We start from the raw sequence: 21,521 nt of genomic DNA, 5'->3' as shown, positions 1-21,521 counted from the left end.
AGATAAACTACAACAACGTAGTCAGTCCACTTCAGCAGCAATGTAATTAAATAAAAAGTGATGGAAATGAACAAGAAAAGAGACCAACATTCCAGTCTTATTGCAATACCACAACCCATATTCACAAGCAAATTGCAAATGCAAAAACAACAAACAAAGTCAATCCTATGTAGAGTAGAGTAGAGTGGAGCAGAGCAGGTCTTACCGGCGACATGTACAGTGAACGAACGAATATCTTGGACCACAAAAAGCCAGCAAAAGAGCGAATCCCAAGTTGTCCAGCAACGACTCCGAGGTAGGTTTTGTCATTTGGACTTAAAAATCGAAGGCTCTGTAGTATGTATACCGCCTCAGACAGTGGTCGCTTACAACAAATTCACGAATCAGTTCCCGACCTCAGTCCACTCTTCGGGTTTTGATCTGAGTTCATTCAGAATCAGAACTAACAACAAAGCGATGGGCGAAAACGGGAACAGAAAAATCAACAATTTCTGTCATACGGGCATTTGAAAACCTGGTGGATTTTCAAGAAAAAGAAACATGGCTGAGTCGTCTTGGGAGGTCGTCAGCTTCATCATCGGATGAGGTTGCGGAATCTGTAGCATCAGCAAGAGAGTCGAGCATTGTCACCACTTCTGAAGAGTCGTCAAGATAGTACTTTGCTTTGCTCGGTTTTTGCCCTACGGTGCACGCGAATACTTCAGTGCTGTAGGAAAGAAGATGCGAAGACACAGCATTAGCGATTATTTCGAACATGTCCTCATCTGATCTGTCGTCGCCAATGCAGAGCACGAAATCGGCCTGTTTCCCCTTCTCGTTCATCGATGTCAATATTTTTTCAGCCACCACACCTTTGCTGACACCCTGCATACATTTTTTATTATCGAAGTTATTGAAATGCTTTAAAAAATGATTCTGTAAACACTCGAAAGCAAATTAACACATGCATGCCTGAGGTTTCACTTCAACAATGAACTGGCCACTCTTGACAGCGACGGGTTCATTCGCCAAAACACTTTCTAGATGATCCAGCATTTCCTTGGCTTGAGAAAAACCGAATCCAGGATCAGCATCCTGATAATGCCAGACTAAAGCACTTTCCTTCCTCTCTATCCCGGAGCCATCAGTTGCTTCAGCATATGACTTCATGACAGGCTCTGCAAGCTCCATCCACCCGAAGTCGAAACTCTGGCCATATGTTTCCCATTCTTCGTGTTGTGGCCACCTGCCGATATTTGTGGAAAACTTAATGTACTAATAATACATAAGAAAAATATCCGAAACAAATACAGGCGTGCACAGGTGAATTACACAGCATCCCAGGCACAAAACAAAGAGTAGATAGAAAAAGGAGTTGAAGACAATGGATCCTAACTAATATAAACAAAACTTCGCTCAAGTTGAACTTGGATTGTAACAAGCTTGCCCAAGTCTGAGAAAAGATGACAAGTTGTAAAACTTAGTGAGAGTGCACATTCCAAGACACTTCCACAAGAATTGTGCAATAGTAAGAAATCGAAAAACAACGAAGAACCACACCAGGCCAATTAAGTTACAAGAAAAGACTAGCTCATCGATGCTATAAATGACACAGAAAAATACAACCACAAAGATATGTCGTAGAACATGCACAATCCACTCAGCAGAAAGCAACAAGCCCCACTAACAAGGACACACAGACAATATGAAAGCACAGGTAAGACACAACAACCTTAAAAGGGCTTCAAACAACAACATGACAATGGCATAGGTAAGATTCTAACAAATCCATATTGTAAGATGTTGTGCAGACAAACTCACACAGCATAGCTCAATAAAAGATTTAAGAAATGTAGAGTTCAGATCAATAGCTTCTTCTAGAAAAATCAGCACATGCAAGTCTAAGGAAAATTTAAACCATTGAAAACTAATCAAAACCACTAGAAATTAAGAACATTTTTAATACTGTGTAACAAAGGAGTAGGTTTATCCTTCATTTGGAGAAATAACCCCAAAAATATATGCATAGTCTTTAACCAGCATATCCACATTCAATACGACAAACTTCACATCAGCAAATCGAAAAAAATAAGACTTCATAGATATAGGTATATACAAGTCCAAATAATTTGGTCATATTCCCAACACCAGACAAACTCCTGACATCACCCGGCACTCACATCTTGTCCATCGACTGCAGTCAGCAAACAACCCAACCCTCAACATGCCCAATGTTGGTGTGCATGTAATTATCCATATGCTCTAACCTGTAATGCTTTTACACATAGCCTTACACACCATTTTTTTAACCTTTAATTTTTTATTCCAACCTATGACATCAAACAATAACATTTACTTCAACTAAACCTCAATCACACATCATCATTACAAACTCAAATTACAATCTAACATCAATCTCAACATTTTCAAATTTTTTAGAGGAAAAAAAAACCTCCAACTTCCAATCAAACGCACCCAAAACATATGTAAATAAACCGAAAGTATTTAGAATATTCAACACCAACTAGAGAGTTCTAAGCTTAATAAACTGCACTATACTTGACCTTATTAGTTCAAGGAAACTGAAATCAACTGTTGCCCATTTTCTATCAAAAACTACTTAGAAGAGAATATCCACTTGGCCTTGTTTGAGCTCAATATCAAAATTTTTCTGTGGTGATCTCAAAACATAAATATTAATTACGGGCACAGACACGGATCGTTAGTTGTAGATCTGTCAGGCACACTACTTCAAGCACATTCAACCAGTGAAGAGAGTAACTTAAATAAGATGGAGGAAAGGCACATTACCTTATAAAGTAGCCATGTTCAGCAGCAAGTCCTAGCTTCTTGCAAGGATGAAACCAATTACTTAAGCTGTCCCTGCCTCTTCCGCTCACCGTAAATACTAAATTTTTGGGATCATCACATAGTTTGTTCAAGAGAGACAGAACGTGGGGACTTGGAGTCTTGCTGATTAAATTTTGAGGCATGAGTGTTCCATCATAATCTAATAATATAGCTCTGCTTTTAGCCCGACAATAAGCTGCAACAATATCATCTACTGAAAGCTTTCTAAAGTTTGGATCCAATGCCACCACCCGAAAACCGAAACCAAGACCAATTCCCCAGCATCTTTTCCTGAAGTGATCAGCGCATGTTCTCTCCAAATCTTGGAAGAAACTTCTCGACCAAAAAGCTACATCATGCGTGCTAACATATCGGTAATGCTTTTCATGCCGCATCTCCTTTTCTGATTCAGCCATTGATATGGCCTCATTCATTGCTTCGGCAGTTGATTCAACATTCCATGGATTAACACGAATTGCACCACTTAAAGAAGGCGAACAGCCAATGAATTCAGAGACCACTAGCATGCTCTTTTTAGGCCCACTCAAATCAGAGCCGGCTTCTGCACCCGAAACCCCTTGTCTGCACACAGTATATTCATAAGGTGTCAAATTCATCCCATCCCGAACTGCTGTGACCACGACACATTCAGCAATACTGTAGTAGGCCATTCTCTCACTAATGGACAAAGGCCGATGGATAAGCACTATAGGTTGATATCCCGAACTTCCAAGCTCCCGGTTGATTCGATTGCAGCTCTCCTCTATTTCAGCCTGTATTTCGTCCAAATCTATCCCTCTCCCTCTAGCAGGATTTGCAATCTGGACAAGTACAGCCTTCCCATGCCAATTCTGATGCTGCTTGAGCAAGTTCTCCATGGCCAAAATCTTCAAATTGATACCTTTAAATATGTCCATATCATCAACTCCTAACAACACGGTTTTACCTTTAAACTGCTCCTCTAACTCTTCAACCTTCAGTACTTTATCTGCCTGTCTCATCACTGATTCAATGTGACCCATGTGTATTCCAACAGGCATAATCTTTATGCCTACTGTCCTTCCATAATAATCCAACCCTATGTAGCCCCTTTTCGATTGATATTCCAATCCCAGCATACGACTGCAGCAGGAAAGGAAATGGCGAGCGTAATCAAAGGTATGAAAACCAATAAGATCAGATAGAAGCAGAGCCTTGAGGATTTCATCTCTTACAGGAAGTGACCTGTACAGCTCAGACGAGGGAAACGGGCTGTGAAGGAAAAACCCCATTCGCAAACGAATGAAGCGCCTTCTCAAAAATGTGGGCAAAACCATCAAATGATAGTCATGAATCCAAACATAATCATCCTCAGGATTCAAAACTTCAATAACTTTCTGCGAGAACAGCTTGTTGGCAGATACATACGCTTCCCACATTGAACGATCAAATCGACCCCCATGATCAGCTGAAAATGGTAACATATAGTGGAAAAGTGGCCACAGCTGCTTCTTGCAAAAACCATGATAATACTTCTCCAATAAATTAGGCGGTAGAAAAGCAGCGACACATTTAAATTTATCCAGAAGATAGCTGGCTACATCATCCTGCTCTATGGGATCAACATCAACAGGCAAAGAGCCAACATATAAAACCTCCATATCCTCCGGCAACCCATCCTTAACCCGCAGAAGTAAGGAATCCTCATTCCAGCTAAAGCTCCACCCTTTATTGTCCGGCCTCCGTTTCGCCTTCAGAGGCAATAGGTTTGCAACAATAATAATTCTCTCACCGGCTACTGAGGACTGGTTCTCTGATGCAACACTACTAGCTTGTTCATCATCAAGCTCAGTAATATTCCCGGGAACCGTCATCACCCTCGGAAAACGCTTCTTCTCCCGACCCATTACGGGGAAATTCCCCGACGCCAACTCCAAAAGATTTGTATAAGATCTGGACATCATCTTTGCAAGCTTCCTTTCAAACTCCCCCCAAAAATTACCTAATTCGGCCCCCAAATCTAAAACCCTCAAATCCAATCTCTCTGATCTCTCTCTCTCTATATTCTCCCTATACAAATGCTATATTCAGCCAAATCCTTCACTACCAGCTGCATTAAGTTAAACAAACAAAAATAAATAAATAAAATGATTCATACCCAGCCAAATCATTCATACAACTAGAAAACCTTAGATTCAATTCCAAACAAACAGACAATAAATCCAAAAACTTCAGCTAATCGAGCTAAATCATCGAATCAAAAAGAGCTCCCGAAGCTACCCACCGCGGAAACCCTCGTGCATCAGAAAGAAATAGCACAATTCTCAAAAACCCTAGTTTTTCAATTCGATTTGAAAGCAACCGTAAATTGAGATTGGAGTAGCGACCGAGTGGCTGACCTCAGTGAGTCAAATTTCGGGTTGCAGGTAGTCCGAAAGATTCAAGCTTGAGAGAGGGAGGGTTTCCCAGAGGTTTGGTTTGGTTTGGCCGCTGCTGGATACAAAGGAAGAAATAATTAATACTAGTAAATCCGGAATTCGATAAACAAGATTTAAAGAATCGGCGGTCGCCTTCAACCTGTAAAAAAGAAAAGCAATGGACGTGAATATTCAGAGGAATAATTAAATTTATTATTGCATATAAGTTTAAAATAAAATTGAATAAAATAAAATTGGAATAGAATAATATTGAGATAAAAAGATGCCATTCCACCCACACCCTCACCCTCACCCTCACCCTCACCCACCTTCTTCGAAACTTCAATTTGCCAAAATGAAAGAAAGAAAGAAAGCAGGCGAGATAAAGCGGCGACCTTTATGTATATATAGGGCAACGGAAAGGTGCCGAGACGCCACCCACTGTAGCTACTAAAAGTTGCCAGTAAACAATTTCAGTTTTTTTTTTTTTTTTTTTTTTTTTTTTTTTTTTAAAAAAAAAGAGAATTTAAAATTTATTGGTTGTAATTTGAAAATAATTTAAAATTATTTACTAATATTTTATTTCAATAGTATTTTGATATAATTTTTATACATAAAAAAAAAAAATTAAAATTTCAAAATAATTAATTAAATTTTTATTTTTGTTTACTCTATCTTGCTCTATGATTATAAGTTAAATAACAATGAGGTGGAATTATGCATTCATTTATGGTGTGTTTATTTGGGGGATTGGATTAGGTTTACACTCTTTATCTAATTCTTTCCAAAAAAATCAAATCAAACACCAATTTTTTATTTTTTATATTATACTAAAAAATCAATTTTGCATTCAAAACATCACGTCAACATTATTTATATCACATCATACAACTATTCAAATTCAAAATTTTTACTATTCAAATTCCAACTCAAAATCCAAACCCCTCAAACAAATACACCCTTATTTCATAAACATATATACACGAAGCAAATATATTTATATTTTTATGTGAATTAAGTGATCCAGTAACAATTAGGTAATGTGATTATAGAAAAGTGTATACATATATTTTATTTGGATGATGTGAAATAAAATATAGTCATTTATTTTATATTTTAAAATATTGTTGGATAATTGAAAAATGTTAAGGAAATAAAATATTGTAAGATATGTTAACTATATTTTTAACATAGAAATAATATGTTCATTACTTTTGGGATTTTTTATTTTTGGTGAAAAAAGAGAAATGGTAAAATAAATCAAACCTATGTGAGAGTAATCTGCGAGAGAGCAATTATTCTATTGAATGTGCAATCACTGGTAAAATAATATATATATATATATACCAAAAAAAATAATAGTTTATAATTTATTGATTGGTTGACAACTTTGTTGAAAAATACTATATTTAAAATTGAAATAGAAGTTAGAAAAATCATGCTTTCTCCGTTTCATAAAAATATATCCATTTGCTTTTTGCAGAAATATTTATATTATATTGGGATATAGTAGAAATAAAATATAAATGGCTAAAATAATATAAAAGTAATAGTTTGTAAGTTGTAAGGGTATTTGTAATGTTAGTTAGATTATACAAGAAATTGATACTTTGTTATGAGACGGACTAAAATGAAAAAATAAATACTTTATTACGGGACGGAAGTAGTATAAAGAATACAAATAATATATACTGATTGTGAAATAGTGATCAAACATTGATTGAAATAAATAGACAATTCACATATGTAGTTTTAATCTACACAGAGTGTTATTTGAAATAAACAAAAATGATTAAGAATATTATGAAATTAAATCATTCATGAGCACATTTATATAAATATGTAAATAGTTATGAAATTAAATGATTTAAAGGTATTGAATTTTTTTAACATTGACCATACTCAACACATTGAATTTTATACTTAAGACAAATAATATACTTAAAAATCAATATTGACAAGTTTTTTCAATAAAATTCTAAAATGGTGAAGAATGAATCAAAGCAAAAGCTACTAATAACGAAAACATTATTGTCAACACCAAAATAATTAATACAAGTCTATTATTGAGTGTGTTTGATTTTTATTATATATTAAAAACAATGCTATTATTTAGTTCTTACAATTTCTAATAATATATATATATTTTATAAAATATTACATTGAAATATTAATTAAAAAAATCAAATTCCAATTCTAATTCAAGTAAAAATCAAATAAAGAATTTTCAACAAAATAAATATTAATTTATATAATGCATACATCATATATGTATTTTATTTTAAAAAATACACTATATATTTTTTTTTTATTTATAATGTGCGAACCAGCCATGCCCGAAAGTGCGTATTGAGTAATATAGTGATGATTAAACTTCATACAATTTAGAGGGAAGGTTTAGATTAGATTGATTAGTCTAATGTAACTTATTTTATCAAATTTAATTTATAAATTATTAAATTTAATCAAAAATACCTAAAGCACACTTGAAAGAATAGCTACTACTATATGATAAAAAAAAAAAAAGGAAAAATTGAAAACATGACCGTGTTGTAAAATAAAAGCTATTTGACTTAGTGTTTGACCATGGCGGACCTTTTTACAATATAATAAAAATTTAATTAATATTTAAATATACAGATATAATGCTAATAACATAGCAATTAGCATACACTATCATGCTATTGCTATTTGCTAGTTGACTCTCACTGCGTTTGACTTGCGTAAATGAATAAATAAAACATTTCAACTCCCAATCAAATACCCATTATACCCTTCCGAACCTCACCTACCTGTGAGGCTAAACCCGTAATTACATATCAAGGCAAAAGCGCTATGATATATCAGCGACTTTTGTTAATTTTATCATTACTACACCGCCCCAACGGCCAACCCGAAACCACGCTTTCCGAGAAGTGTCGGAGTCATTAATAAGTATCCCGGGAGCATCGCACCCGGTCCTTGCTGTCGTTTTATTTTCTGGCCTCCGAATTTCGCTCGCCTCTGTCTGTCCGCAGTGAAGGAAGGGAGGAAGGAATACTCTCCAATGGCGCAGTTGCTTCGGGCCGGGCTTTCGGGTCGCATATCGGGTTCTGGTGCAGGCGGAGCTGTGAGATCCATGTCCACGGCGTGGTGGAGCGCTGTGCAGCCGGCTGCCAAGGATCCGATTCTCGGCGTTACCGAAGCTTTCCTTGCCGATCCTAGTCCGGAGAAAGTTAACGTCGGCGTTGTGAGTATTTAGAAGTTGCTAAATTTGAGGAAGAGTGATTTTTTTTGGCTTTTCTATTGTTTTGCAGTTTGTTTTAAGGAGTTTTGGGAAGTCATTTTGATTAGGCGTTGGTGCTTTTGGCTGAACGTTTTGACTGTGTGTGGAGTTTGGTTTGCTTATTAATGTTCGGAGTTCTTCTGTTGTGATCTTAATTGTGGAGTTTTTGCCGAGTTGTTTTACGTCTTCGGAATTTCGTTAGTAAAACTTAAATGATGATCGAGTTGTGTTCATTGTCGTCTGATCCTGTTTTTGTGAGCTAGGGCGCTTATCGTGACGATAATGGAAAGCCGGTGGTGCTTGAGTGCGTCAGAGAAGCGGAAAGGAGGATCGCCGGAAGTCTTAATATGTGAGTTTCTGATTTTTTTTTTTGGTTCGATCCGATCTCTTACGATGTGCTGTATGATATTCGTAGTTAATACTTTCTTTGATCACTGCTACGATCGTACTTCTGTTGAAGAAATTGGCTGCCTGGACTGTTAATAGTTATGTTGGCTCGCCATAGCCATCCAAGAGTTCTGCATCAAGTCACTGAGTAGATGTCAGGCAATGCGTAATTTAATAATTTGATGCTTTTTTTTTTTGGGTGCCACTGACTGACTATGCAGTGGTCCTATGGTCGAAGCTTTTTATCTACACTTGCTATTCTGATTCCTCCTTTAGAGTAGATAGGGATACGATTGGTGGATGGTTTATTCCTTGTTTTTCAGAACACTTGAAGTAAATAAGCTATAATATCTGGAAAATGAAATTTCTAATGAGAAGGTGAAATGTTGGATAAACAAGATTTAGATCTGTGGTGTGGTGTGGAGTGGTGTTCCTTGTTTTGGTTAGAAGTACATGGATCGTGAGTTAGTGAACTTTAATTCATCAAGGGAATATCTTCCAATGGGCGGAAGCGTAAAGATGGTTGAGGAGACATTGAAGCTGGCTTATGGGGAGAATTCCGGCTTGATCAAAGACAAACGTATTGCTGCAGTGCAAGCTCTTTCGGGGACTGGTGCATGCAGGCTCTTTGCGGATTTCCAGAAGCGTTTCTCCCCTGATTCGCAAATATACATTCCTGTGCCGACTTGGGCTAAGTAAGTATTTGTTCACAAGTTGTTTGTTTCCGGTTTCAAAATTCTCTTTGAAATTGCATGAACATTTTTGTAGTTTGTTTAGATTCTTAATAGTTCGATAAATTTTTGACTTACTGAAATACTTGCAGTCATCACAACATCTGGAGGGATGCCCAAGTTCCTCAGAGAACATACCACTATTATCATCCAGAATCGAGGGGTTTGGACTTTGCTTCGATGATGGATGACATAAAGGTACAACATATCACTCTGATAGGCTGGACTGGAATTCATTTGCTTGCATGTTTTGTTGAAGAATGTAATTAGGCTTTTTTTTTTAATAAAAAAAAATCCATTTCATTTCTTTGTCACAGAATGCTCCCAATGGATCATTTTTCCTGCTTCATGCCTGTGCACATAATCCAACTGGAGTGGATCCAACAGAAGAACAGTGGAAGGAGATATCATACCAAATGAAGGTGAAACTCTTTGATTAAGTTTTGGTTTCGTAGGTATTTTCGTTGTGATTTCTTTTGAATCTCTTGTGTATATTTGCGTTGTGGACCACCGATGCATGTTGTTTATATGCAAACAAGCTAATTAGGTAATATCTTCAGGTTAAAGGACATTTTGCCTTTTTCGATATGGCATATCAAGGTTTTGCAAGTGGTGATCCAGAAAGAGATGCAAAGGCTATTCGAATTTTCCTCGAAGATGGCCATCAAATAGGCTGTGCCCAATCATATGCAAAGAACATGGGACTTTACGGTCAGAGAGTTGGTTGCCTCAGGTAATGTTCCAAATATATTTGAAATTTTCGCCTGCATTCGATTTATATACTACTAGATCGGAATCAAAATGATTACTGTAATTATCAACAGTCACTTATCAGATAATGTTCTAGAACCCGAGCTTATTTCTCTAGGCAAATGCTTAACTTAGACATCGCTACATATTTAGTCAGTTTATGCTTTACTCTCATAGTCTCATTCCTTTATCTTCATCGCAGTGTTGTCTGCGATGACGAGAAACAAGCCGTGGCAGTGAAGAGCCAGTTACAGCAACTTGCAAGGCCCATGTACAGTAACCCACCTGTTCATGGCGCCCACATCGTTTCCACCATTCTCGGAGATCCCAGCCTGAAAAGCCTGTGGCTCAAGGAAGTAAAAGTAAGTCTCTAAACTTACAGACTAACAATGCAGTGGTGGAAACACTAGTTGCACGATGTTGTGGTTAAAATTTTAATTAGAGACTGAACCATACACAATAACACAACAGTAAACCTTAAGGTTCTCCCTGATGCAAAGAGGCTTCACAATTTTGTCACTAGTTATTAACAATTGGCACTTTTTCCAGGGAATGGCGGATCGAATAATTGGAATGAGAACTGCCCTAAAAGAAAATCTCGAGAAGTTGGGTTCACCTCTCTCATGGGAGCACATAACCAAGCAGGTTCAGCTAGCTTTTCCCGGCATAAATAAATTTCATATGCTCGTGCAATTCATTAAATTTAGAGAAGCTCATAGATCGAAGCGTTTGTGGATCAGATTGGCATGTTTTGCTACAGTGGAATGACACCCGAGCAAGTAGATCGCCTAACAAAGGAGTTCCATATTTACATGACTCGCAACGGCCGTATTAGGTATAACTAACATCATTTTTGGCCCTCACCCGATAAGTACTACGGCGTGTACTCAATCTTACGATGTATGTGTGTTGTAATGCAGTATGGCTGGAGTGACGACGGGCAACGTCGGGTACTTGGCTAAGGCTATACACGAGGTCACAAAATGAGGTTAGAGGTGTGTGAATTGTTATGAAATTATGATGATGATGATGATTCTTCATTTTTGATACATAACATAACATGAGGAGACTGAATAAAATGGAATCAGGAGATGATAGCTTCCTCTTGATTTCAGAAATGTTATTTATCATTTTTGGTGGACTAATAATAATAATAATTTATGAATGAACTAACCATTGGAATTGCTTATTACAAGGTTTTTGTTATATTTGTAGTTTATATATACATTGTTTGGAGTTTCTATATATATATATATATTTAACTGTCTGAATGCAAGCAAGGAAGCCTGAATGAAGTTTGAAATTTCAGAAAATTTCATAAACAATAAATAGTAGGGTGGGTCACTAGTGTAATGAAAAAATTACACATTTCACAAGGAAGCCTCATTAGGATTGATTTCACAAAGTGCATATTTTTATATGATAAAAAAAAACTTGATGTATGTGTGCAGAGTTAGAATCATGAGATAGAAAGAGAAGTCACGAAATATGTAGTAGGAACTTGACCAATTTTAAATGATAATCTTGAACCGAAATAGAATAAATAAAAAATTTGGTAAAATCATACAATATCAATTACTAAAATTCCTCCAAAAAGTCACTTGAAGGTAACGAAGTAAGTTTTGTATAAATTTTATTTATTTAAGCGTACATTTCTCATAAATATTAAAAAACATATATAATATACAGATATTAATACAATATATATATATAGTTTATTAATTTATAAAAAATCTAACAATTGTTTGTTTTTATATTATCTATAGTATTCCTGTTCTCCCCATCCGAATTCTTGTTTTATTATTTCTGTTTGTTATAAAATATCATGTCACTGTAAATTATTATTATTATTACAACACAAATATCACCAAGTGAAAAGGCTAGGGTAGCAGTGTAGCAAGGGAAAAGACACTTGAGTTGCTACATCGCATCGCATCATATAGATTGATAATAAAAATAATAATAGCTAGATATGCAATGAAATCTGAAAAGCAAAGTAAGCTCAGCATTAAAAACAAATCAAAGAAAAGATAGGATTTGGGTACAACAAAACATACTATGATTATGACGATGAAGATAAGAATGAATCAGCAAAATTTGATCATTGCTGCAATCTGTTGATGCGATCGGCAGCCATCGACAGGGATTGTATAGATACGCGGAAGGAACTTCCCATCTGCACAATTTCACCACACATCACATTTTATTATTCCTTTGATCAGAGATAGATCTGATTCCCAGTATGCATTGCATGCTATTATTGCTAACAAAAGAAGAATTAAAACATGCATGCCCAAGGCTTAATACAATTCATTCAACAGACCGCCAATGGCACTGTGCAAAAGAATGGACTTCGGTTTCCGATATGTAACAGAAAAGTTTACACAAAACACTTGTAGTACAGTAAAAAATCTTATATCACCAGCTGTGCTTCATTTTTATTATCAGAGGTTTGATTTGTGAATAAAAATGGCATATGGAACTAGGAATTAGTAAAAATGATTTAAACTTGAGAAATATTTATATATTTATGAAGTTTTGAATGCCGTAACACTAACATATTTTAGTGTTTGCATTCTAATCTCAAGTTTCTCTGAGTAACAAGTATAGATTTCATGAAACATAACAAGTTATGCTATTATAACCCATTTGCAAAACCTGCCTTCTCATAATTAGAAGCAACCACGGTTATGTTATGTTTATTCATATTTGAAATCTATGTGCAACGATATTATCACGGGATACCAACTATGGACTAAATTAATAACCAAATGCTACTAGGATTGAGATGTAATGATTCCACTCGCATTGTAGAGAAAAAGGGGGAAGAATATGCTTTTTCATTCGAAGAGAATACACACACACAAACACACACATATATACATATATATATAGGTAATGCTAGATAATCTATCTAACAAACAAATCTAATATCTAATTTAGAGCAGCAACACACAGAAATCTAATTTATAGGCTTACCGTACTGCAGATATGGAAGGAATCGATATACCCAGCAAACTTGGAACCTGCAAATAGTACAGCAGGAAATTTGATTAAGCAGTAGAGCAGTTATAAACCTCCTACCAACACTGACTTATGCTATCTTAGGCACAATTAAGCTACTCATGATAGTTCTCATTCAGTTTTAAGAGCAAGCAGTTCACTTCCTATAAAAATACAGCCATTGGATGTAATTATCCTTCCATCATAAAGTACACGAATTTAACGAAAATAGAATAGTTTATCCTGCAGACAGATATGGATAATCACAGAGTTAGGCATAGTGTCATACTTCCTTCCATCAGGAAGTAAGATCCTTGTTTCAAATGTATAATCAGGAAACAATTGTAGAACCCATACAGCCTTAATATCGTTACACTTATTAGCTGCTTGGCAGATGATATACACATTGTGCATAAAAACATACCTAATATGTAAAAGGGCTTAATCAATCAACTCTATTTTCTACTTTCTTTCTCCTGAAGGGCTTGCTGGCAATACATATCCACTTGGAGATTCACAAATTGGAAATAGAAAACTCACTCAACATTCAAGACATGAGAAGGATGGTCGAAAAACGAACTTTTTCCATCCATATAAGAATAAGTAAAATGAGACTGGAAACATATAATAAAATTCCAGAGCTAAGTCAGATAAATGTAAACCAAAAAAAAAGTATCCTCAATGCCAAGAAATCCATCCATGCGTAGTTTCCATATTATAATTTTTTTGGAACTTCTAGAAATAACCCTATTTCAAACATTTACAATGATATAATTAACAAACATGGTTTGCCACAACATCATTTATTATAGTGAACTAGTAGCATGAAAAAACTAGAAATTGTACAATCATACATATATAAAATTAGTTTCCAACGAAGATTCATCCATCCAGAGTAAATAGAAACCAGTGAGTGGCCAGTTCTACTGCAAAAGAAATAGCATACAATGAAATTGAAAATGCAAAATGGAGCTGACTTACTTTTTTTCAAACCAGCTGGCTTTGCAAGCAAAAGAGCATTTACAAAAGCACCAACATTTTCCCTTAAAGCATCCTCGGAAAAACTAAGCTGCAAATTGTATGTTATTTACAATCGAAGTATTAGAAATAAAACATGTGTATGTGAACAAACAATCACAAATAGAATAAAATAGAACGGTAGAACACAATCATACCTTCCCCAATCCTACATGTACAATCGCAGTTTTGTCTTTCTTGAATTGAACACTCTGCTCTTTTGCTTCTTTGACAGCCCGAGATATATTATTGGTCAAAGTACCTTTCTGCACTTTGACAAGCTCATTAGATATTTCTACAATTTTTGGCGAATTAAACAATAAGGTGTTGACAGGAAAATATATAATTACATATATATATATATATATACACCTTGGTGTCTGGCATTAATTGTTTAAGATTTCTTGATAACTGCACAAGATAAAACAGTTAGACAAACGTTGAGTAGAACATGCTAACTGCAAAGTAGATAAATTTAAAACAGAAACCTTTTTCACATGCTCCATCATGGATGGAGTAGCAATACACTTGTCAAAATCTACTTTGACTTGACCTGCATGTAATCAAAACCACTATTCCCATCAAAACCCACATTCATAGACTATTTTACACATTTCTTCTAGAATTCCAAAGGAAAAAGAGCCCTGATCCAAGATCTATTCTTTTGAGTTGCAAACTCGTAACATAATGAAGTATAACAGGAAAAGAACAAATAATGGCAATAGCAGTGAACTTTGATAATTGGTTTAGCTTTTGGATGCCAGAAACAAGCACAATCCAATGATTCTCAGAAAAATTATGTGTTCAATAACTTGTCAAATGCCAATATAGTTCCAACAAGGACACAATCAGAGCAGGGTATGTTTATCACATTAAATGCTCATAACTACTCAATATAGCAATATGGTGTCACAAGAACAATAGTTCATCACCTGTTCGGATATTCTCCACCAGCTCAGGGCCGCCAACAATATCGGCCCCAGCTTCTGTGGCCTCATCTGCAGCAGCTCCTTCCGCAAAGACAGCCACCCGATATGTCTGATAAGATCTTCAGCCATCAGATAATACAATATGGAAGCAAATATAGAATTGGTGAATATTTATATGGTCAAATCATACAGCATCATACCTTACCAAAACCATGAGGAAGGCGCACAAAACTATTAAGTTTCTGCAGTTCAGAAAAAGAAATGTTTAAAGATGATCCTCCTTGTGACATTTTACAAGCATGTGCCAGTTTCGTAACTTAGGATCCAAAAAAAATAAAATTCAATTCTTGCCAAATGTCATTTTACAATGATTTAAGTCATTTCTTACAGAAACTAGCCACCGAAAGAAGACTATTATCTTCAGTCAGCCTATAAATGATCAAAAGATCTTGTCCAGACATTTCTAATAATCAATAACGAGCTTATAACTAATATTCTCCAGGTTATTAAAATTTGTAATACCAAACCTAAAGAACTTGTCCCCAGCAAAAACTGAAAAGGGTGCAGTTTGATATCACTACTCAATCAGAAGCACAGCACATAGATCAGCTGCCTAATATCTAAGAATACATTTAATAATATGCAATGTAGAAGCAGAAGCAGAAGCAGCATGTAGCACAATATAAAATAGTGGAAAGGCAACACAGTCAAGTCGAACAAAGAAAAGAAAAGCATCCTGTTAAAGATACAAAATAAATTTCGTTGCCAGATGTACACTACAAGAAGCGAGGTATGCCTAAACTATTCAATCTCAAAAGCTCAGTGATCGCAGAAAAAGTTAATTTCCATATGCCCTCAGTTATAGAGCACCCGACTGTCCTTGAAATTATCATACAAGAAACAAGTGACAAACATACCAGATCAGTTCTTCGCAATTCCGGGGTCATTTTAACATGAGCTTCGAAAGTTTCATCGAAGGTTATTCTGGAATTACCCTGAGCAATTGCAAACATGTCATCCATCATATGAAGTTACTAATATGAAGACTTAGGCAATGAAATATGTAATCATATAGAAACTGTAATACCTCCTTAAACCACCCACCAATTTCACGTCAATTACATACAATATTACATTAATTAACTTAATGATTGCATTTCATTCCTAAAATTCTCAAAAAGCAAAGACTGGGTATATTTCACAGATTTCTTCCTATAGGAAACAAATCTAAATACAAAAAGAACTGACCTTGACGAGCTTAATAGCCTCCTTGAGATCGTATATAGCCTTACTTTTTTTCTTACTGCTTTCATCGTTATTCTCCACCTTAATCAGCTTGGGAAACGGCAAAGCCCTATCTTCCTCCTCATCTGCAAATCTGTGCACTACCCGCCGCCTGTACTCGTCAATATTCCTCCTCTCCCTCTCCAGCTCCGCATTCCCATCGCCCTTCTCCTCCTCCTTTTCCGACGCCGGCACTGGTGCCTCGGGCAGCGGCGCAGTCCGCGCGGCGTATGAAACCGGCGAAATCGAAGGGGCGTCCTTCATGTACCGCATTTCATCTCGGGTCCACGATCGAGCTTCCGGGGGAACAGCCGACGACGCCGCCCTTTCAGGAGGAGATTCCTCGTGAATTTCCTCGGCGACTGGAGGTTTAGGCTTAACTGGATACGAAACGGGCTGGATAGGTGTTGATTTCCGAGCATCGTCGCTGGGCTCGGGATTGGGAAGCGGTTGCGCCGGTTCGTTGGAGAAGCGGCGGCGGAGAAGAGAAAGGAGGTGCGGTGGCGACGGGGACAAGCGGCGGCGGCAACCAGTTTGAGAAAGCATCAAGTGTCTGAATGCCGCCATTGTTGCGTTGGGAAGGGAAGCGCTGATCTGAAGAAGAGCACTGTGCAAAATATGGAGTGGGGTTTTAGTTTTAACGAGAAAAAGGGTTTTGTATTTTTTCCTGTCTCTCTCTGAAGACCCATTTTAAAAACAATTTCTAAAAATAATTTTATTTCTCTTAAAAAAGGATGAAAAAATATATTTTTTTATTAAGAAAAACTATAATATATATTTTTTACGACAGTAACGACACAGAGAGAGTATAATGCACTAATTACATTAGAATAATATTTAAATAAAAAAATTAAAATCAACACTAAAACCTCATAATTAAGTTATTGTTATTATTATTATTATTATTTTAAACATGAAGAGAGTATAATAACTGCCATGAGCATTGAGAGTCAAAACAAATTGTGAACTATGTATTGTTATGGATGCCAACTCGGTGCGTTCGGGATAGATTTTGCAGGCTCGAAACCCCGAAAGCTCCAAGTTCAGAGCTTACCCAATTTTTCTTTTAAAATTTTTAAAAATAAATTAAAAATATAATTTATTTTAATAATTTAATATTTAAAAAATAAGTGTTAAAGCACTAAATAAATTTTAGTTGGTAGTCTACAGTAACAGTGGTAGAGAGGCGTTGTTGCGAAGAGAATTAAAGAAAGAAACGTCAAAAACAAATTTAATTTAAGAATTAAAATTTCATTTTATATTTTAATTTTAAATAAATATATAATTTATATTATATATATATTAATTTTAATAATTATTACAATATTCGAGTTCGGTCCCGATCCGGAATGGGCTGAATTTTTAATAAAGCCTGCAATCTGCCCCGAACCCGAGTTTAAAATTTAAAATCCATGTCCCGCCCCAAAACAATTTTTTTTAGACCCGAACCAGCCTCATTGACATCCGTATATATTGTTGATTGGTAAAATAATTGATACTCCATTAATAATATCTTACATAGATCTTTGGCTTTAACCAACTCAGTATATAAACCTTTGCACAGCAATTCTTCCCGCTAAGAAAGTCTCTATGGCCAGAGTTGAACGTCAGATGGCTATTTTTTTGAACTTGGCAATAAAAAGGCCACTGGTAGATGATGTCAATGGATCAAACCTTAGTGTCTTTTGTATTCTTGCTCCACCACACGGCCAATTCTTGCCCGCTTCTATCTCCACCAATTCTGTCACCAAATACACACAAATATGACTCACTATCAATTTCCCAGAAACAAACATATTTATAGATTATGAGGAACGATGAAACAGGACCTACCAGCAGATGCATTTTGCGAAAGGAATTTCTCTACCACATCTTCATTTTGAGCAACTGTCAAGCTGTTCATTCAATCACATGGTGAAAACAAAGCTCGCAGTTAAGAGCAATCACAAAAAAAAAAAGACTAAAAGCTTGCTTTGCAAATATCAGAAGATTCTTCGAGAGGCACCTGCAGGTGCTGTAGACAAGGGATCCGCCTACTTTGAGTAATTTGAAGCCATTCGTTAGCAACTTTAACTGCAAGTAACCTTCTTTTAGCATAAGAACACACACAGAAACTGAAGTGAAAAAATGACCAAAAAAGGGTAAGGTGGACATTTGTTTTAATTTCTTGATGCATTTGAATTACTAAACAGATTTCGATGAAAGTTTTAAAAGGAGAGCAATGTGAACTCTGCCAAAAACTACTATGCTTTCCCAAGAGTCCAAAATCAAAATATTGTATCTGTTAAAAGATGTAGAAAAGATAAAACTATACGAAACAAATCACACACTTCCTTTCAAAGCCTAGGCAAACTAATAACTGATATAAGGTCAGACGATATTATAGTTTATGTTAAGAGTTAGACAAGGAAAGAATGACTGAGTTTACTTAGATTTAATCGTGGCACAAGGTTGACGACTCAAGGGTGGGCTTCTGTTTTATTTTATTTTAATTTATATTTTAGTCTTTTATTTAATATGTCTTGAGTCCATGTAAATAGGCATATATGTATTCATCGAATCCTCAATAAAGTTCACTATTTTTTCCAATGTTCAATCAATAACAATCAGCCCTCACAAGAATAATTTTAAAATGACAAATTGTGGAATGAAGAGGAGAAGATATGCATACCTGAAGAGCTGTCAAGTCATCAGTTCTTTCAGCATCAAGTACTCGGCGTGAAAGTGTCTCCCATCCCCATTGCTCAAATTTCTGGATATGTTTAATTGAACCATCGTGTGTGCATTCTGCATCCACAAGGACCTGAACTAAATTACAACTACTTGGCAGTCTTTTCGGAGAATATAAGACAGGATAGTAAAAAAATAAATTGCAAGAAGAGAACCACGGACTATCACATACCTTGTCATAGCCAAACAGTGAAAACTCATGGTCCTTTACATCTTGGTAAACATCACTTTTACTGAAACCAGCAACCCCAGAATGACGCCCGTAGAATATCAACTCTGGATCTTGAATATGTAATGATTTATCAGATGTAATATTCTTCTTCCTAGAATTAGCTATCCTCTTTCTTTCTTTCCAAGGTTTCTTAGAAGTCCACTCCTTGAATATCTCAAAATTTTCTTCCAACTCAGCATTCCCTATTGAAGATGATTTTCTTTCATGTTACAACAACCATAATGTCGAACACTAGAACGATTTCAAAATAGACGAAGTTAACTTATTTACCACATTCAATACATGATTTAGATTTTTCCAGAACCCTCGTTGGAATAAGGGAGAATTTTGTTCCATCAGCAACAAAAAGTCGACATCTTTCACCAAGCTTGTATTTTTGAAGCATAGTTCGAGAAGCTGCTAATCGATGCCTAGAGATATCAACACCAGTTACAGAACCTGAACCGCCAAGAAGGTCCAAGATCATACAAAGTTTAGCTCCTGCAAAACAGACAGGACAGATAAAGCAAAGGGCTGTTGAGGAAATGCATATGACCGTGAGAACTGTTTCTGCCACAAACTTTTTAGAGCATGTGCAAAAGAATGAAATTTTAATCAAAATTAGGTGATACGATTTTCCATATAATATAATGTGTAAGAAGCACATACCTGGGGCTGCACAGAGATCAAGGACATGGTCTCCCGGTGACACACCCAGAGCTGAAACAGCAGCTCCAGAAGCAGCATCTATGCCGTATACCTATATGATAGAACCATATGATTTTATTTATTTAGTTTTTAAAGAGGTATTTTTTGAAACATTTTTGTCAACTTTCATTAACATGTAAAGTCTAGTGCGATAACTTGCCTATTGGGGTTGAGAGATGGTGAAACAAATAGCCAATACTTGTGATGGAAAACAATGCAATAGCATAATAAAAATATAACCAAAGTACTGGATGCACATGCCGCATTTGGACCAAAATGTTTTTTGAGGTAAGCAATAAGATACAAGTACCATCAAAATCTCGTGCACCGTATGGATTTATTCCCCTTTTGCTCATACTAAAATCCTAAGTCCCAAGATTGTGACATTCCACACTAAGTTTGTCATTGCATACTTCTAGGAGTGTTTTTAACTTTCAATTGCTCGAGAAAACTTCTAACAAAGATTTTATCTTCCCAGTTCCCGTTACATAAATTTAGGGCCAATCATGCATTATCATCTTCTCAATTCTTGCCATATATTATGCAGGCATGCGCGCACACACACACATATATATGAAAAACCTTGTCTGTCATAAAAGTGTTTTCGAAGTTATCATCTTTTTCCTCACGTGCAAAGAAGAATTAAACCAAACAATATCCATTGCAAGACATCCAACTTCATATATACCATCGAGTAAGAACTAAACATCCACATTTATCACCTGTCCTTCTTGATAGGCCTTTGTGCTAGCTATTCCAACATCAGGTGGAAGACAATAAAAATTTGGCAGCCAATACACTTCTCTAAGCTCACAGTTAATTTCAGCTTCAATTTCTGAAATCCGATCTTCACACCCTGGTTTTAATCTTCCAAAAAAAAAAGAGTAAAAATAAGATACATTATCACAATCTTCCATATAGCAAAACTACAGATTTTATCCCAATCTGTAACAACAAATTAGCACTCCACGTCCTACTTCAAAAGGTGTCGCCAAGATCACAATTCATTAATCAATAAACAAATAAGTTCAATTTCCAAAACGAAGCACCAATAACGAAATCAACAAATAAAGAACACACAAACATACCCGGGCTCAGAGAACAAAAAATTATTCTCCCGAATATTAGAAACACGCACCTAATGTAGCGAGGGATGGATTGAGTAGCAGCATAAATTGAAGGATCCAAACCATTCTGGTTGAGAAAATTCAGAAAGGCTTCCGGTAGCGGTAGGTTGGAGGAACTTTCCATCACCACCTCCTCATCCCCGGTCTGAAGCAT

General features: G+C 36.0%; 4 protein-coding genes across 6 annotated transcripts; 1 reads left to right on the top strand and 3 right to left on the bottom strand.

The window, feature by feature from the left end:
* Window positions 1-8: 8 nt before the first annotated feature.
* LOC127254155 (probable alpha,alpha-trehalose-phosphate synthase [UDP-forming] 7) lies at window positions 9-5,617 on the bottom strand. Of its 3 annotated transcripts, XM_051279077.1 has the most exons (6): window positions 5,555-5,617; window positions 5,208-5,385; window positions 2,791-4,918; window positions 952-1,225; window positions 515-864; window positions 9-420 (listed from the first exon to the last, which is right to left on the bottom strand). In XM_051279077.1, the coding sequence occupies exons 3-5, from the start codon at window positions 4,770-4,772 to the stop codon at window positions 526-528; spliced, it is 2,595 nt and encodes an 864-aa protein (XP_051135034.1). In that variant the 5' UTR covers window positions 4,773-4,918; window positions 5,208-5,385; window positions 5,555-5,617; the 3' UTR covers window positions 9-420; window positions 515-525. The 3 variants fall into 3 exon arrangements, with proteins under 3 accessions (XP_051135034.1, XP_051135031.1, XP_051135032.1); XM_051279074.1 differs by having other exon boundaries at window positions 9-864; window positions 5,555-5,616; XM_051279075.1 differs by lacking the exon at window positions 5,555-5,617 and having other exon boundaries at window positions 9-864; window positions 5,208-5,399.
* A 2,501-nt stretch (window positions 5,618-8,118) lies between these two features.
* On the top strand, window positions 8,119-11,553 carry LOC127254163 (aspartate aminotransferase, mitochondrial). The gene is made up of 10 exons (XM_051279102.1): window positions 8,119-8,454; window positions 8,754-8,839; window positions 9,366-9,572; window positions 9,701-9,806; window positions 9,926-10,030; window positions 10,169-10,341; window positions 10,561-10,720; window positions 10,908-11,003; window positions 11,099-11,193; window positions 11,279-11,553. Exons 1-10 carry the CDS (start codon window positions 8,272-8,274, stop codon window positions 11,343-11,345), a joined length of 1,278 nt encoding a protein of 425 aa, XP_051135059.1. The 5' UTR covers window positions 8,119-8,271; the 3' UTR covers window positions 11,346-11,553.
* A 790-nt stretch (window positions 11,554-12,343) lies between these two features.
* On the bottom strand, window positions 12,344-18,241 carry LOC127254164 (uncharacterized). The gene is made up of 11 exons (XM_051279103.1): window positions 18,110-18,241; window positions 16,556-17,198; window positions 16,225-16,302; window positions 15,508-15,549; window positions 15,311-15,416; window positions 14,867-14,931; window positions 14,751-14,789; window positions 14,537-14,644; window positions 14,343-14,430; window positions 13,338-13,384; window positions 12,344-12,534 (listed from the first exon to the last, which is right to left on the bottom strand). Exons 2-11 carry the CDS (start codon window positions 17,156-17,158, stop codon window positions 12,460-12,462), a joined length of 1,251 nt encoding a protein of 416 aa, XP_051135060.1. The 5' UTR covers window positions 17,159-17,198; window positions 18,110-18,241; the 3' UTR covers window positions 12,344-12,459.
* On the bottom strand, window positions 18,185-21,521 carry LOC127254165 (rRNA (cytosine-C(5))-methyltransferase NOP2C). The gene is made up of 9 exons (XM_051279105.1): window positions 21,379-21,521; window positions 20,963-21,107; window positions 20,202-20,292; window positions 19,824-20,033; window positions 19,494-19,735; window positions 19,263-19,394; window positions 18,597-18,664; window positions 18,425-18,486; window positions 18,185-18,332 (listed from the first exon to the last, which is right to left on the bottom strand). Exons 1-9 carry the CDS (start codon window positions 21,519-21,521, stop codon window positions 18,199-18,201), a joined length of 1,227 nt encoding a protein of 408 aa, XP_051135062.1. The 3' UTR covers window positions 18,185-18,198.

This window comes from Andrographis paniculata, unplaced genomic scaffold (assembly GCF_009805555.1).
Source record: "Andrographis paniculata isolate CXL003 unplaced genomic scaffold, ASM980555v1 Contig52END, whole genome shotgun sequence".
Taxonomy (NCBI): domain Eukaryota; kingdom Viridiplantae; phylum Streptophyta; class Magnoliopsida; order Lamiales; family Acanthaceae; genus Andrographis; species Andrographis paniculata.
This window is presented reverse-complemented; position numbering and strand designations above follow the sequence as displayed.

Bases quoted from the DNA above. Each gene is read 5' to 3' on its own strand.
- LOC127254155 (XM_051279077.1), bottom strand. From the start codon at position 4,772: ATGATGTCCAGATCTTATACAAATCTTTTGGAGTTGGCGTCGGGGAAT. The intron at 1,226-2,790 runs GTAATGTGCCTT...AAATATCGGCAG, and splicing joins GAACATGGCTACTTTATAAG to GTGGCCACAACACGAAGAAT. The intron at 865-951 runs GCATGCATGTGT...AAATGTATGCAG, and splicing joins TTGTTGAAGTGAAACCTCAG to GGTGTCAGCAAAGGTGTGGT.
- LOC127254163 (XM_051279102.1), top strand. From the start codon at position 8,272: ATGGCGCAGTTGCTTCGGGCCGGGCTTTCGGGTCGCATATCGGGTTCT. The intron at 9,573-9,700 runs GTAAGTATTTGT...AAATACTTGCAG, and splicing joins CCTGTGCCGACTTGGGCTAA to TCATCACAACATCTGGAGGG. The intron at 9,807-9,925 runs GTACAACATATC...TCTTTGTCACAG, and splicing joins CGATGATGGATGACATAAAG to AATGCTCCCAATGGATCATT.
- LOC127254164 (XM_051279103.1), bottom strand. From the start codon at position 17,158: ATGGCGGCATTCAGACACTTGATGCTTTCTCAAACTGGTTGCCGCCGC. The intron at 16,303-16,555 runs GTCAGTTCTTTT...GCAATTGCTCAG, and splicing joins AGGCTATTAAGCTCGTCAAG to GGTAATTCCAGAATAACCTT. The intron at 12,535-13,337 runs GTAAGCCTATAA...GAAATTGTGCAG, and splicing joins CCTTCCATATCTGCAGTACG to ATGGGAAGTTCCTTCCGCGT.
- LOC127254165 (XM_051279105.1), bottom strand. From the start codon at position 21,521: ATGCTTCAGACCGGGGATGAGGAGGTGGTGATGGAAAGTTCCTCCAAC. The intron at 20,293-20,962 runs GTGATAAATGTG...TCTATCATATAG, and splicing joins AGGCCTATCAAGAAGGACAG to GTATACGGCATAGATGCTGC. The intron at 20,034-20,201 runs GTATGTGCTTCT...TCTGTTTTGCAG, and splicing joins TGATCTCTGTGCAGCCCCAG to GAGCTAAACTTTGTATGATC.